The sequence below is a fragment of the Salvelinus alpinus genome, chromosome 27 (genome assembly GCF_045679555.1).
Source record: "Salvelinus alpinus chromosome 27, SLU_Salpinus.1, whole genome shotgun sequence".
NCBI classification, from domain to species: Eukaryota; Metazoa; Chordata; class Actinopteri; order Salmoniformes; family Salmonidae; genus Salvelinus; species Salvelinus alpinus.
In genome coordinates this window covers 27,240,155-27,258,028 of record NC_092112.1, presented here as the reverse complement: position 1 = coordinate 27,258,028, position 17,874 = coordinate 27,240,155, and the positions used below count along the sequence as shown (strand labels likewise).

At 42.4% G+C, this 17,874-nt stretch overlaps 1 protein-coding gene across 8 annotated transcripts in view; it reads right to left on the bottom strand.

Annotated features, from left to right (window-relative positions):
- fam184ab (family with sequence similarity 184 member Ab) overlaps nt 1-12,458 on the bottom strand; it is a 204,527-nt gene extending 192,069 nt beyond the window's left edge. For 7 of the 8 annotated variants that reach the window (XM_071370059.1, XM_071370066.1, XM_071370062.1 and 4 more), the window contains exon 1: nt 11,749-12,029. In XM_071370059.1, the coding sequence (XP_071226160.1) occupies nt 11,749-11,910 (162 nt within the window). In that variant the 5' untranslated portion in view covers nt 11,911-12,029. Of the gene's footprint in view, nt 1-11,748; nt 12,030-12,334 lie in introns of those variants that run through there. The other variant, XM_071370060.1, reaches the window with a different exon arrangement.
- Nucleotides 12,459-17,874: the final 5,416 nt, after the last annotated feature.

Below are 17,874 nucleotides of genomic sequence, written 5' to 3'. Positions count from 1 at the left end.
CTGTGTTGTCATCAGCTCCCCACCTGACACCTCCAACCTGCCCTCTCTAATCTTCTTCACCTGTTTTTGTTCTGGGGTTCCTCAATTCCTCACATCCCTTTTGAAACTCTGTACAAGACAGCAGTGGTTCCCAACTTTCTTTAATTACTGTACCACCAACTGAATTTCTCTGCCCAGAGTACGCCTGAAGTACCCCCCAATTTGCATTTTACCAGTAAGCGTATGGTCACGAGTCTTCTCAAGTACCCCTGTGGATAGGCCAAGTACCCCCAGGGGTCCTAGTAATCCTGATTGGGAACCACTGCAGTACAATATGGTCCCCCTAACAACAAACAGCCAGCCGACTCAAATAGCCTTGGTAAATGCTTGGGCCTATCACATTAGAAATGCATGGGTTACTTTCACACTCATTGGTCAGAAGAGTACTGTTTCCCAGGATTCATTGCTGCCTGGGAGTCTGTCATAGACACTTGAGGTGAAATAATTAGAGCTAGAAATTCACCTTCAAAGCCACTTTCCAAAACTTTACAGGCTAAATCCTGCATTAATGTCACCAGAGCTGTGTTCTGGCAGATGACAGATGAGCAGTATGTATGGCAATGACTGTTTACCACGGGTTGCATCACACAGCTCGTGGCTGAATGGAAGCGAGGACCCTCAGCAATGTTCCAACATCTAGTGGAACGCCTACCCAGAAGAGTGGAGGCTGTTATAGCAGCAAAGGGGGGACCAACTCCATATTAATGCCCATGCTTTTGGAATTAGATGTTTGACAAGCAGGTGTCCACTTACTGAATCCTACTACACCGGCTCTGATGCTCGACAGATGTGGCAGGGCTTGAAAACTATTACGGACTACAAAGGGAAACCCAGACGCGAGCTGCCCAGTGACGCGTGCCTACCAGACGAGCTAAATGCCTTTTATGCTCGCTTCGAGGCAAGCAACACTGAAGCATGCACGAGAGCACCAGCTGTTCTGGATGACTGTGTGATAACGCTCTCGGTAGCCGATGTGAACAAGACCTTTAAACAGGTCAACATTCACAAAGCCGCGGGGCAAGATGGATTACCAAGACGTGTACTCAAAGCATGCGCAGACCAACTGGCAAGTGTCTTCACTGACATATTCAACCTCTCCCTGACGGAGTCTGTAATACCTAAAGGTTTCAAGCAGACCACCATAGTCCCTGTTCCCAAGGAAGCAAAGGTAACTTGCCTAAATGATTACTGCCCAGTAGCACTCACGTCAGTAGCTTTGAAAGGCTGGTCATTGCTCACATCAACAGCATCCTCCCGGATACCATAGACCCACTCCAATTCGCATACCACCCCAACAGATCCACTGATGACGCAATCTCAATCGCACTCCACACTGCCCTTTCCCACTTGGACAAAAGGAACACCTATGTGAGAATGCTGTTCATTGACGACAGCTCAGCATTCAACATCATAGTGCCCTCAAAGCTCATCACTAAGCGAAGGACCCTGGGACTAAACACCTCCATCTGCAACTTCCCCCAGGTGGTAAGGGTAGGCAACAACACGTCTGCCACGCTGATCCTCAGGGGTGTGTACTTAGTCCACTTCTGTACTCCCTGTTCACCCACGACTGCGTGGCCAAACACGACTCCAACACCATCATTAAGTTTGCTGACGACACAAGTGGTAGGCCTGATCACCGACAACGATGAGACAGCCTATAGGGAGGTCAGAGAACTGGCAGTGTGGTGCCAGGACAACAACCTCTCCCTCAATGTGAGCAAGACAAAGGAGCTGATCGTGGACTACAGGAAAGGGCGGGCCGAACAGGCCCCTGTTAACATCAACGGGGCTGTAGTGGAGCGGGTCAAGAGTTTCAAGTCCCTTGGTGTCCACATCACCAACGATCTATCATGGTCCAAACACATCAAGACAGTCGTGAAAAGGGCAAGACAAAACTTTTTCCCCTTCAGGAGACTGAAAAGATTTGGCATGGGTCCCCAGATCCTCAAAAAGTTCTACAGCTGCACCATCGAGAGCATCCTGACCCGGTTGCGTCACCGCCTGGTATGGCATCTGCTCGGCATCTGACCGTAAGGCGCTACAGAGGGTAGTGCGTACGGCCCAGTACATCACTGGGGCCAAGCTTCCTGCAATCCAGGACCTATATAATAGGCTCCTTAACAGCTTCTCCCCCAAGCCATAAGACTGCTGAACAATTAATCAAATGGTCACTGGACCATTGCATTGACACCCCCCCTCTCCATTTGTTTTGTACACTGCTGCTACTCACTGTTCATTATCTATCCATAGTCACTTCACCCTACCAACATGTACAAATTACCTCTAACCTGTACCCCCTGTATATAACCGCGTTATTGTGTTAATGTTTAGTATTTTTTACTTTAGTTTATTTGGTAAATATTTTCTTAACTCTTCTTGAACTGCACTGTTGGTTAAGGGCTTGTAAGTAAGCATTTCACGGTAAGGTCTACACCTGTTGTATTCGTTGCATGTGACAAATAAAGTTTGATTTGACAGTCGGTGGTGAATCGGAGATAAGTTTCCTCATGTATCCTGTGACAAGGTAGCCATGGGGTATGAGAGCGTATCTTAATGAAATCTGACATGGGATTCATCCAAAAGCATCCCGCCAAGGTTAATAACAACCCTGCCTTTATCTACAGCAGGGTTTGATCTTGACAGTTTTCTCATTTGATTTTGACCCCTCTCTGAATCCTTCTGGGAGAGTAATTGAAATAATGTTCAATATCCCCAGTGCCTGCAGGTAAAGTCATGGTCAATGTGTTCTCAAATAACAAGCTTTTTTCTTCACCACAAAATACTATTGACTATAAAATGTGCCATTTTTTTCTCTCTCCATAAATGGCATATTTCCTGAGAAAGATTGAGTTGTCAGACTTTCTTTCTTGCAATCCCTCTGGAGCACATCTTTGGTTGCAATCTTGCAGTACATTTCCTACCCACTCAGGTACTGTAGCGTTAACATGCTTACGTAGAATAAGCGTTTTCTGTTAAGCCTGCAGTGCCATTTCAGTCTGAGGTCAACCGGATAACGCTGAAGCTGTTTCCTAAAATAACATATTGTTACAGTTCCTCCCAGCAATACCTATTGGAACTAAGCCCTGGGCCACAGCCATCTGCTCTGTAGCACAGCCCAGGCAATCCTGCCACCTGATAAGACAAAGAAATCAAATCACTTTTAACCCCTGGGATTATGGCACGACACATGCAGACAGTGCAGTGCACTACATTCCCCTCTCTGGCAGGGGTATTAACGCAGCACAGCAGCCTGAGCCCATCCTCTTGAGTGATCTCACTACAGAGACACATCCACTGGGGAGAAGGGATGGACGGGACCACTTGGCACGGCTGGGCTAAAGGGGAGAAACACATTCCTTCAAGTGTGGTTGTCATCACTTTACAGAGAGCAATCCTCTCCATTTCAGAAGTAAATACAGGGTTCTGGGAGCTAGCTGGAGCTAAATCAGAGATAGAATGAAACCAAAGTGAAACATTCTCCAGAAGAAAGGTTAACAGGGCAGTGCTTGGAGAACAGGAGGGCTGAGAAGGCTGACTCTCTGGCTCCAACTCACTCTGTAAAGGCAATATTCCATTACCAATGGGAATCTGCATCATTAAGATAATATAACTATGTAACTAACGGGTTTATTCTATGTAAACGAGGAAACATGTTTTAACTGTGCTGCAAGACTTGCGACTAATGTTTCCACTACTGTAACTTTTGCAGTTGGTGACACCGGCCAATGATTTGGTCGCACAAAAAACATTCTGCAGCGCCACGCAATACATTTTTTTGTAATCGTCTTATACAGTCATTAAAGTCATTCACAGTTCTTTATTTAGAAGTGTCATAGACTACTGAGATGGAATTCAATAAATACTGTAAGTTGTTTCATCTAACATGTCCAAGCAGGAATGCATGATACAAGATAATTTGATGTGCAACCTAATCCAGTGATTTGTCAAACCAAAAATCATGACATTAAGCTATTGTTGTTATATTTTACTGTCAAAATAGGGTTCCAGAATTGTTCAATAGAGATGAATTTGCCTACATCTTTATGTGCACTAATATCACATAGGAGTTTCCACTTCCTCATGAATCAGGCCTAACACATGAGCCTGATTGCTAACTCTAAATATAAAACCCACTCTAGAGGCCATGTATTATTCATGGAATGTCCTAAAAAACACTTCACCAATGAGGCCCATCACCTTCCTCATCATCATTGATGCCCCACGAGGTGAGATCTTGCATGGACAGCCTTGGTTTCTCTAATGATTGCCTCGCCTGGTTCACCAACTACTTCTCTGATCGAGTTCAGTGTGTCAAATCGGAGGGTCTGTTGTCCGGGCCTCTGGCAGTCTCCATGGGGGTGCCACAGGGTTCAATTCTTGGACCGACTCTCTTCTCTGTATACATCAATGATGTCGCTCTTGCTGCTGGTGATTCTCTGATCCACCTCTACGCAGACGACACTATTCTGTATACTTCTGGCCCTTCTTTTGACACCGTGTTAACAACCCTCCAGGCGAGCTTCAATGCCATACAACTCTCCTTCCGTGGCCTCCAATTGCTCTTAAATATAAGTAAAACTAAATGCATGCTCTTCAACCGATCGCTGCCTGCACCTGCCCGCCTGTCCAACATCACTACTCTGGACGGCTCTGACTTAGAATATGTGGACAACTACAAATACCTAGGTGTCTGGTTAGACTGTAAACTCTCCTTCCAGACTCACATCAAACATCTCCAATCCAAAGTTAAATCTAGAATTGGCTTCCTATTCCGCAACAAAGCATCCTTCACTCATGCTGCCAAACATACCCTTGTAAAACTGACCATCCTACCAATCCTCGACTTCGGTGATGTAATTTACAAAATAGCCTCCAAAACCCTACTCAATAAGTTGGATGCAGTCTATCACAGTGCCATCCGTTTTGTCACCAAAGCCCCATATACTACCCACCACTGCGACCTGTACACTCTCGTTGGCTGGCCCTCGCTTCATACTCGTCGCCAAACCCACTGGTTCCAGGTCATCTACAAGACCCTGCTAGGTAAAGTCCCCCCTTATCTCAGCTCGCTGGTCACCATAGCAACACCTACCTGTAGCACGCGCTCCAGCAGGTTTATCTCTCTGGTCACCCCCAAAACCAATTCTTCCTTTGGCCGCCTCTCCTTCCAGTTCTCTGCTGCCAATGACTGGAACGAACTACAAAAATCTCTGAAACTGGAAACACTTATCTCCCTCACTAGCTTTAAGCACCAGCTGTCAGAGCAGCTCATAGATTACTGCACCTGTACATAGCCCATCTATAATTTAGCCCAAACAACTACCTCTTTACCTACTGTATTTATTTATTTATTTTGCTCCTTTGCACCCCATTATTTCTGTCTCTACTTTGCGCTTTCTTCCACTGCAAACCAACCATTCCAGTGTTTTTAGTTTTTATTTTACTTGCTGTGTTGTATTTACTTCGCCACCATGGCCTTTTTATATTTTTATTTATTTATACATATATTTGTTTGCCTTCACCTCCCTTATCTCACCTCACTTGCTCACATTGTATATAGACTTATTTTTTTTCACTGTATCATTGACTATATGTTTGTTTTACTCCATGTGTAACTATGTGTTGTTGTATGTGTCGAACTGCTTTGCTTTATCTTGGCCAGGTCGCAATTGTAAATGAGAACGTGTTCTCAATTTGCCTACCTGGTTAAATAAAGGTTAAATAAAAATAAATAAAAAAATGGAGCTCCAGACCGAGGGTGATTGACCGTCATCTTGAACTTCCATTTTCTAATAATTGCGCCAACAGTTGTTGCCTTCTCACCAAGCTGCTTGCCTATTGTCCTGTAGCCCATCCCAGCCTTGTGCAGGTCTACAATTTTATCCCTGATGTCCTTACACAGCTCTCTGGTCTTGGCCATTGTGGAGAGGTTGGAGTCTGTTTGATTGAGTGTGTGGACAGGTGTCTATTATACAGGTAACGAGTTCAAACAGGTGCAGTTAATACAGGTAATGAGTGGAGAACAGGAGGGCTTCTTAAAGAAAAACTATGAGTCTGTGAGAGCTGCAATTCTTACTGGTTGGTAGGTGATCAAATACTTATGTCATGCAATAAAATGCAAATTAATTACTTAAAAATCATACAATGTGATTTTCTGGAATTTTGTTTTAGATTCCGTCTCTCACAGTTGAAGTGTACCTATGATAAAAAATTACAGACCTCTACATGCTTTGTAAGTAGGAAAACCTGCAAAATCGGCAGTGTATCAAATACTTGAAAGTGATGGTTGCTGATAATGGGCCTCTGTACGCCTACGTACATATTCCATTAAAAATCAGCCGTTTCCAGCTACAATAGTCATTTACAACATTAACAATGTCTACACTGTATTTCTGATCAAATGTATGTTATTACACACACACACACACACACACACACACACACACACACACACAGTTGAAGTTGGAAGTTTACATGCACCTCAGCCAAATACATTTAAACTCAGTTTCACAATTCCTGACATTTAATCCTAGGAGAAATTCCCTGTCTTAGGTCAGTTAGGATCACCACTTTATTTTAAGAATGTGAATGTCAGAATAATAGTAGAGAGAATGATATATTTATTTCAGCTTTTATTTCTTTCATCACATTCCCAGTGGGTCAGAAGTTTACATACACTCAATTAGTATTTGATAGCATTGCCTTTGAATTGTTTAACTTGGGACAAATGTTTTGGGTAGCCCTCCATAAACTTCCCACAATAAGTTGGGTGAATTTTGGCCCATTCCTCCTGACAGAGCTGGTGTAACTGAGTCAGGTTTGTAGGCCTCCTTGCTCCCACATGTTTTTTCAGTTCTGCCCACAAATTTTCTATAGGATTGAGGTCAGGGCTTTGTGATGGCCACTCCAATACCTTGACTTTGTTGTCCTTAAGCCATTTTGCCACAACTTTGGAAGTATGCTTGGGGTCTGGAAGAGCCATTTGCAACCAAGCTTTAACTTCCTGACTGATGTCTTGAGATGATGTGGATATATCGAAGCAACATTTTCCTCCCTCATCATGCCATCTATTTTGTGAAGTGTACCAGTCCCTGCTGCAGCAAAGCACCCCCACAACATGATGCTGCCACCCCCGTGCTTCACAGTTGGGATGGTGTTTTTCAGCTTGCAAGTCTCCCCCTTTTTACTCCGAACATAACGATGGTCATTATGGCCAAACAGTGCTATTTTTGTTTCATCAGACCAGAGGACATTTCTCCAAAAAGTACAATCTTTGTCCCCACGTGCAGTTGCAAACCGTAGTCTGTTTTTTTTTAATGGCGGTTTTGGAGCAGTGGCTTCTTCCTTGCTGAGCGGCCTTTCAGGTTATGCCGATATAGGACTCGTTTTACTGTGGATATAGATACTTTTGTACCCGTTTCCTCCAGCATCTTCACAAGGTCCGTTGCTGTTGTTCTGGGATTGATTTCCACTTTTCGCACCAAAGTACGTTCATCTCTAGGAGACAGAATGTGTCTCCTTCCTGAGCGGTATGACGGCTGCGTGGTCCCATGGTGTTTATACTTGCGTAATATTGTTTGTACAGATGAACGTGTTACCTTCAGGCATTTGGAAATTCCTCCCAAGGATGAACCAGACTTGTGGAGGTCTACAATTTTTTTTCTGAGGTCTTGGCTGATTTCTTTTGATTTTCCCATGATGTCAAGCAAAGAGGCACTGAGTTTGACGGTAGGCCTTGAAATACATCCACAGGTACACCTCCAATTGACTCAAATGATTTCAATTAGCCTATCAGAAGCTTCTAAAGCCATTACATCATTTTCTGGAATTTTCCAAGCTGTTTAAAGGCACAGTCAACTTAGTGTATGTAAACTTCTGACCCACTGGAATTGTGATACAGTAAATTATAAGTGAAATGTGTCTGTAAACAATGGTTGGAAAAATGACTTGTGTCATGCACAAAGTAGATGTGCTAACCGACTTGCCAAAACTATAGTTTGTTAATAAGAAACTTGTGGAGTGGTTGAAAAATGAGTTTTAATGACCCCAAAGTGTATGTAAACTTCAACTGTACACACACATACACACACACAGTGGCTTGTAAAAGTCTTCACCCCCCCCTTAGCATTTTTCCTATTTTGTTGCCTTGCAACCTAGAATTAAATTAAATTTTTTGGGGTGATTGTATCATTTGATTTACACAACATGCCTACCACTTTGAAGATGCAAAATATTTTCTATTGTGAAACAACCAAGAAATTAGACAAAAAAACAGAAAACTTGAGCGTGCATAACCATTCACCCCCCAAAGTCAATACTTTGTAGAGCCACCTTTTGCAGCAATTACAGCTGCAAGTCTCTTGGGGGTATGTCTCTATAAGCTTGGCACATCTAGCCACTGGGAGTTTTGCCCATTCTTCATGGCAAAACTCCTCCAGCTCCTTCAAGTTGGATGGGTTCCGTTGGTGTACAGCAATCTTTAAGTCATACCACAGATTCTCAATTGGATTGAAGTCTGGGCTTTGACTAGGCCAGTCCAAGACATGTAAATGTATTCCCACCACCACCAAAGCACCCCCAGACCATCACATTGCCTCCACCATGCTTGACAGATGGTGTCAAGCACTCCTCCAGCATCTTTAAATTTTTTTCTGAGTCTCACGAATGTTCTTCTTTGTGATCCGAACACTTCAAACTTAGATTTGTCTGTCCATAACACTTTTTTCCAAACTTCCTCTGTCCAGTGTTTGTGTTCTTTTGCCCATCTTAATCTTTTATTGGCCGGTCTGAGATATGGCTTTTTCTTTGCAACTCTGCCTAGAAGACCAGCATCCTGGAGTCACCTCTTCACTGTTGACGTTGAGACTGGTGTTTTGCAGGTACTATTTAATGACGTTGCCAGTTGAGGACTTGTGAGACGTCTGTTTCTCAAACTAGACACTCTAATGTACATGTCCTCTTGCTTAGTTGTGCACCGGGGCCTCCCGCTCCTCTTTCTATTCTGGTTAGGGCCAGTTTGCACTGTTCTGTGAAGGGAGTAGTACACAGCGTTGTACGAGATCTTCAGTTTCTTGGCAATTTCTAGCATGGAATAACCTTCATTTCTCAGAACAAGAATAGACTGACGAGTGTCAGAAGAAAGATCTTTGTTTCTGGCCATTTTGAGCCTGTAATCAAACCCACACATGCTGATGCTCCAGATACTCAACTAATCTAAAGAATGCCAGTTTTATTGTGTCTTTAAATCAGAACAACAGTTTTCAGCTGTGCTAACATAATTGCAAAACGGTTAGCCTTTTAAAATGATAAACTTTGATTAGCTAAAACAACGTGCCGTTGGAACACAGGATTTTCACCATGATAGAACTGAGTATTTTGCATTGATCTCTTTTGGGTCTTGTGGAAACTGTTCAATGGGAGCCTGTAATTGCCAATGAAGTGGGGAAAATAGTATACTGATGTCAGGGCTGACTGGAGGGCTAAATGTGCAGAAGTACCTCAACACACGGTTATAAAAACTACCTTCAAAGGTTTGTTGTTTTATGAAATTAAGTATTATAAAAGTGGGCTTCTAGCTCAATATTGAGAGTTGAAAAATAAAAAGTATACCTACAGTACAGCAAGTGGAGATGAGCTTTTCAACAAGTAAATTGCATTTTTAAATGTTATACATAGAGAATGCATTTTTCAGTGCCCACGTAAGGGGAAAGGGAGTGAGCTCGCTCATCACAGCAGCCGACCCTAACGAAACAGGCACAGCCGCAGGGCAGACACAATCATTTCAGGAATAATGAGGATAATGCACTTTACTGTTTGACCAAATCATGGTCTTATCCACACAAGAAATAGGCCGTTTTGATTGCAGTGTCAGGGTAGAATGTGCAATTCGCACCGATGCTACCAATTAAAATATAACTCGCACAGCCATATCAAATGGTCGCAAAAATGTGACTAAATGGTCGAAGTCTGTAGCCCTGTTGTGTATAATACCCTACAGCTAGATCCAGCTCTGTACTTAAAATAGGCTATAAAATTAGACTGCCTTGCACATAGTACCCTGTTTGTCCTTGGAACAATATTAAGGGTGCATAATATATCTGTATAATATTCTGTTTTCAGGTGCTTTTATCTAGAAACCCATAACCTGACTCATAGCCGAAGCAAAGGACAAAAGACTGGTCAAGGCCAGTTGCTTCAGAAAAACATGCATCTTAATACCTGCATGATATTGCCTTGAACTATATGGAGCTGGTTGCTATGGCCAACTTACAGTCTTGACAGCCATCCTATATAAAACTCAACGGATAATAAAATACCGCTCTCGCACAGGCAGCGGTACAAGAAAAATAAACATTTTACAGAAAGGATTTTGTGCAAACGGTGTGATACAAGATCTGATTAAAAAGACCAATAAAGGAAATATAAATCACATGGATATTAGGCTTCCGTTCAAAAAGATGATTACAGTAGGCTAAAATATGGCCCATCAGTTTGAAATGCCTCACTCATTCAGGTGACTATGAGATTGAAACAAACATCTAATGCTGTGCTGTAAAGCTGAGAAATATGAAAGTCTTGCATCCCAATGAGCTTCAAAATACTGTAGTGTCAACCTACTCAGAATGACACTGCAAACGTTATGAATCAGGACCTTACTGCAGTGAGTAGGAGACAGTGGTTTGACCAAACTACAGCTTCAGAAACAGACAATGGAGCTGCCTTCTAATGCTTCTGTAGGGCAGGTTAGATGTATCCCCTTTCAGACCCATGTCCACTACTGCAATGTTTTGACTGAGTTATGACCTGGACAAGAGGACACTTGCCACTAGTCTTTAAATCAGTTGAAGTCTGTCTGTGTCTGTTTGACAGGGCAGAACAAGAAGAATAAATGTCTTAACAGATGAAGCACAGACAGAGGAGAGGGGCTGATGATGTGTACAAACAACTTGGTCACACACACTTTGGGTTAGTTCGTAGGACCATCCTTTTGGATTGGTTATCAAATGGAAAACCGCAAGGCTAGAGTAGGTAAAATACTAGTCTGGTGGCCTAGTCTGTCTTGTACTTTAGCCAACTCACATATAAATGTACTGAAATGTGAAACCCTGCCACGAGCAAAAGCTGTGCCCACTTTAAAGGGTTAATAGCCCATACAAGGTCAGGTTCTAGGATAATGTGGAAACACTATCTCTTCTTTACTTCAATGGATCTTGCTCCTAGTGTGGATACTGGCCCCCTAAATTACCTTGTAGCAAAACATAGGCTTTATTAAAAAGGGGTAACAATTAAATGTTCTCAATTTTAAAATGCTTTAGGATGTGATCAGCACACACACACTATCAATTCATTCCAGCTGGTGGCATAAACAGCTGTTAGCACCTCGGGTTAAAAGTTATTATTATTGAGCAGTACAAGACACTGAGTAATACAGTAATGGCGTCCCGAGTTCAATTGTATGATTGAATAATACCCATGACCAAACTAGGCATTTCATTTTCTACAAACTTAATGACTACGTTAGCTAGCAACATAATTGTTACATTTGCGTTCTGTACAGTCAGAGCATCGATTCGCTGATGGACGCTAGGATCCGGGTCAGTTACCTCCTCAGCACCGAGCCTTGACAGGTGCAGTAGCAGGGTCACAGCACCTGATACAAGGACCCTTGATACCCGAATATCTAACTATAACAGTTACAATCCTTACCTTTGTCAGCTGTGCTATTTTCTTGCTCATTTTGAGGTGTAGATCTTGGGTATATTCCATGGTGATTGTTGATGATGAGCCAGAATTATATTTCCCTGCTCCGGTCGATGGATTGCCAACAGCAGGGCTGTAGTACTGCTGCCAACCCGCTCCAGTCGCCATCTTCACGATCCTTCAAATGTTGTTACTATAAGAATGTGATGTAGCGATCAATGGCACAATGGTCAAAGCAGGTTCTCCTGCAACGGAATCTTTCTCCTCGAAGCCGTAAAATAAAACAACATCAAGACATCAATCTTTCAACTGCTGGATATCAATCTCTCATTTTGCACAGGAAAAAAACTAATGCAATATCTGCTAGCATAACCTTGTAATATTTGCCCTTATTTCCTGAACCAATTAACACTGCCTACCATCTTCATCACAGAAATGTTGCAGTTTCATGAAGAGGTCCTCAGCATTAGCTAACGTTAGATAGCTATCGTTAGGTGTAGCAACAGCATTCGTTTGACCACACTCAAATTCCGGAAATTCGTCGATTTGTATTTGCACGAATGAAAGAGCTTGGTGAATTGATGTTACTCACGTTGAACCCGATATTTTGCACCGGAGAGAGCCGGTCCGAAGAGTGGGTTCTTCAATGCATAACTAGCTCTGACAGGCTGAGTGGTTGCTGCACTGCTAAGGACTCGGTTACCATGGATCACTTCAACAGTTTACATGACTGACGTCAGTTCCGCTCGTTTTCACGCTATCCACTCAGTTTCATTGATGCGATGAAATATTATTGGTACTGCTACGATGGGGATCAGTCAGCGGAAACCTTCACAACATTTCAATAGTGTTAATAAAAACATTGTAATTTTTGCATATTTTGGTGATATGGTTCAAGGAGAGAGAGAGAGAGAGAGAGATGTATGATGTATGACCATATTAGAGAGACATATTTCCCTCAGATTACACAGATCCACAAAGAATTTGAAAACAAATCCAATTTTGATAAACTCCCATATCTACTGGGAGAAATTCCACAGTGTGCCATCACAGCAGCAAGATTTGTGACCTGTTGCCACAAGAAAAGGGCAACCAGTGAAGAACAAACACCATTGTAAATACAACCCATATTTATGCTTATTTATTTTAACTTGTGTGCTTTAACCATTTGTACATTGTTACAACACTGTATATATATAATATAACATTTGTAATGTCTTTATTGTTTTGAAACTTCTGTATGTGTAATGTTTACTGTTAATTTGTATTGTTTATTTCACTTTTGTATAATATCTACCTCACTTGCTTTGGCAATGTTAACACATGTTTCCCATGCCAATAAAGCCCCTTGAATTGAATTGAATTGAGAGAGAGAGAGAGAGAGAGAGAGAGAGAGAGAGAGAGAGAGAGAGAGAGAGAGAGAGAGAGAGAGAGAGAGAGAGAGAGAGAGAGAGAGAGAGTGTCTGTGTAGCCAGATCACACATTTTAGGAGGTGTGTGAGGAGGACAAAGCTGTATATTTTTGGGATATGGTTCATGGTGTGTGTGTGTGTGTGTGTGTGTGCGCGCGCGCGAGCGTGTGTGTGGCCAGATCACACATTTTAGGAGGTGTGTGAGGAGGACAAAGCTGTTCATTGATCAAGCTTGCTGCCTGCATGCCTGGAGCACCTATACATAGGAACATTTCCACTGAGCTAGTCTTAAATCCCTGCTGAATATAGTAGGCTAGTAACCTCATATAGGAAGAGAATCCTAAAGCAGAATATCCCACTCAAACCATAGTCCAATTCATAGTCCTTCCTTTTATTCTGATTATTCTGTCTGATTTCATTCCCTCTCACAGTGGCTGCCTATCAGGCACACAGTTTTAGTTTCCCATTTCACTTATGCTTGGGATGAAAACAGGGAGAAGACACATGTTAGCATTCCCTAAAGTGTCATTTGACCTTTTACTGCAGTGGGTCACACAGAGTGTGTCTTGGTAGTCTTAAACAAATCTACTTTGAAATAAAAGTATACACCTCACACCCATGGTTATGGGCTTTAAAAAAACAAGACACCTGTACCATGTCAGATATAGAGTTGAAATGTAAAATGTTGAGTTTGCATCCCAATATTGGACTTTATATACATCACAGAAGATTGAAATATAACAAAACCGTTTGACATAAACACCGGATTTCTGCAGATTTTGTGAAATATTGTTGGTTATGAAAAACGCACATACCTCCACACAAACAGTAGATATCCTACGCACATACATACACACGAACTGTAGGTGAGTTGTATCCACTGTTTATCACTACCAAGCCGGCAGTTCCATTCCCCCGAGATTAGAGGAACCTTGAAAGGACCCCCTGTCCTATCTTAAGTTTCTCAGAGTTCTAGCCAGGTCAGGTCATACACAGTTTAATTGTTCTCGGTCTCTTCTTAGTCACACTGAAGTTTACCGTTCTAATTCATTATACATGTTACAAAATCGAATGATTACTAATAGTTACGTTTGTCTAATTATTCATTATATCTGTTACATAATGTCATAATTACGTTTCAGGGTGGAATTGTTTAGTCATTACCTTTAAGCATATAAATTCCCTTATCAATTTCCTATTCAACAAAACTGCATGAATAAGGCTTGAAATGCTTATATATATATATATATAGTACAATACACTTATAAAACGACTAACTATAAGATTTAGCCTATCACAGTTAATACAACATGCCCAAAAACTATAGGCTATTACACCATTACTGCATGTCAGCCGCATTAAACATTTGCGAATTTACTTGAAACCAGGTGGTATACGCTCCAAATTGCGTTGTGGTTTGAGGAGAACACTTACATTTTGTCAAGGTGGAGACGAGTGGCCGAGACCGAGGCGCGCGTGGAAAACAGCGGAGGCATCAATTCATGCTACAAGTGTAGACCTAATGACAATCGCAGAACTTCATTACACTACCCATAACTGTTTTGTAACTGATGTCTCTTTCCATTCATCAAATTGCGGGTGCAGAGTTCATTATTGGGGTTTGGATGCTGAAATTATTTTGTGAGTGAACGAATGTTCGCGGGTAGCCTACAGGAGCGCCTTTGTTAAGTGATTGTTTGACAATAACATTAAAAAATCATGACTGGTTGTGTTTATGCCACATTAAAAGCCTTAGACGGCATGTCCATAAAGATAGGGGAAGCTAAGCTTTCCATAAAGTACATTTTATTAAATTGCCAAAATTATAAATCCAAATTAGCTTTCTCCTGTCTATAGATCATTGGTCTACTATGCCAGAAAGCATGATTTGGCCAGAGAGGTTCATTAGCTTCTTTAAAAAAAGAAGTTCATTGTTTTAAATCACATAACCTACAGTCACATAGCCTACAGTCAGAAGGGCAATCATACCAAATATGATTGTTAAATTGCAACTGTCAGTGAAAATCAGAGAGACCCAGACAGGCATATTGCATTTTTTTTTAAATACAATCATGGAAAAACAGTTTGGAAAGCAAATGGCTATTGCTGTAAAGAGATGACAATGAAAATACTTTTAGTCATCAACATTATTAACTTAATTGGCACCAGCAGAGAACATTGGCCAAGGTGGCCCTCAGCAATCCATTTCGATCTATGGTGTCCACATATCGATTTATAGGAGAAACCGGTATCAAGACCACGCAGGTCTCCAAAAGAGGGTACTTTACATCGAAGACGTTTTAAAACTCACTTTGCTGCTTTACTACAACATCATCATGTTATGTCATAAAGGTTAACAGCACAGCCCTAGGATATTTGAGACACCTGGGTAGGTTCCTTCAAATCAATACAGCCTAAAAGCTCACAGCGGAATTCTCCCTGGCTCTTTATCCACTGTCTCTGTGCCTCCTGTCTGTGAAGTGAAACAGCTAAAAGGACTGGGAGAAACATCATGGGGGAATCGGGTAGATTGTCCTTAATTAAGAGGCATAGAGACATGGCTGGCACAAAAACCATGACATGGAAAAACATCAATACTCTAGTTGTAGAGAATGAAACGGTCTTTGAGAGTACAATGTGAGGTGACAGCATTTGATCCAGGGTTTGGATGGCTTGTTACTTTGTGATCTTGGAATAGGAATCAGACATACTGTAGGCCTTGTGGTTTGGAGCCCCGAGCAGCCACTTGGAGCTGTGTTGATTGTGGTGATTTGTAAATAGGCCACATTCTCATTTAACTTTCTGTTGATTAATAATTTAACAGCCTGCTCTGACTGAGGGATCTCTTGTCGAATTTTATCCAGAGTTGTGCTGTTTAGTTGGCACATTAGGAGAGGGATGGGGACTGCTAAAAATGTGGGCCGACCAAAATCACTGGCACTGTGAAGACAGATGAGAAATCTGGTGCAGTAGAGAGATGCACTGGGGAGTATGGATTCTGGTGCAGGAGAGAGATGCACCAGGGATTATGGATTCTGGTGCAGGAGAGAGATGCACCAGGGATTATTGATTCTGGTGCAGGAGAGAGCTGTACCAGGGATTATGGATTCTGGTGCAGGAGAGAGCTGCACCAGGGATGATTGATTCTGGTGCAGGAGAGAGCTGCACCAGGGATTATGGATTCTGGTGCAGGAGAGAGCTGCACCAGGGATGATTGATTCTGGTGCAGGAGAGAGATGCACCAGGGATTATGGATTCTGGTGCAGGAGAGAGCTGCACCAGGGATTATGGATTCTGGTGCAGGAGAGAGCTGCACCAGGGATTATGGATTCTGGTGCAGGAGAGAGCTGCACCAGGGATTATTGATTCTGGTGCAGGAGAGAGCTGCACCAGGGATTATTGATTCTGGTGCAGGAGAGAGATGCACCAGGGATTATGGATTCTGGTGCAGGAGAGAGCTGCACCAGGGATTATGGATTCTGGTGCAGGAGAGAGCTGCACCAGGGATGATTGATTCTGGTGCAGGAGAGAGCTGCACCAGGGATTATGGATTCTGGTGCAGGAGAGAGCTGCACCAGGGATGATTGATTCTGGTGCAGGAGAGAGATGCACCAGGGATTATGGATTCTGGTGCAGGAGAGAGCTGCACCAGGGATTATGGATTCTGGTGCAGGAGAGAGCTGCACCAGGGATTATTGATTCTGGTGCAGGAGAGAGATGCACCAGGGATTATGGATTCTGGTGCAGGAGAGAGCTGCACCAGGGATTATGGATTCTGGTGCAGGAGAGAGATGCTGTTAGAGATTTATATAGCTGCAGTTTTATTGCTCAAATCAAATCAAATTATTTTGGTCACATACACATGGTTAGCAGATGTTAATGCGAGTGTAGCGAAATGCTTGTGCTTCTAGTTCCGACTATGCAGTAATATCTAACAAGTAATCTAACAAATTCACAACAACTACCCTATACACACAAATGTAAAGGGATGAATAGAATATGTACATATAAATATATGGATGAGCGATGGCATGCGGCATAGGCAAGATGCAGTAGCTGGTGTAAAATACAATATATACAGTGGGGAGAACAAGTATTTGATACACTGCCGATTTTGCAGGTTTTCCTACTTACAAAGCATGTAGAGGTCTGTAATTTTTATCATAGGTACACTTCAACTGTGAGAGGCAGAATCTAAAACAAAATTCCAGAAAATCACATTGTATGATTTTTAAGTAATTAATTTGCATTTTATTGCATGACATAAGTATTTGATCACCTACCAACCAGTAAGAATTGCGGCTCTCACAGACCTGTTAGTTTTTCTTTAAGAAGCCATCCTGTTCTCCACTCATTACCTGTATTAACTGCACCTGTTTGAACTCGTTACCTGTATAAAATACACCTGTCCACACACTCAATCAAACAGACTCCAACCTCTCCAGAATGGCCAAGACCAGAGAGCTGTGTAAGGATATCAGGGTTAAATTGTAGACCTGCACAAGGCTGGGATGGGCTACAGGACAATAGGCAAGCAGCTTGGTGAGAAGGCAAGAACTGTTGGCGCAATTATTAGAAAATGGAAGAAGTTCAAGATGACGGTCAATCAACCTCGGTCTGGGGCTCCATGCAAGATCTCACCTCGTGGGGCATCAATGATCATGAGGAAGGTGAGGGATCAGCCCAGAACTACACGGCAGGACCTGGTCAATGACCTGAAG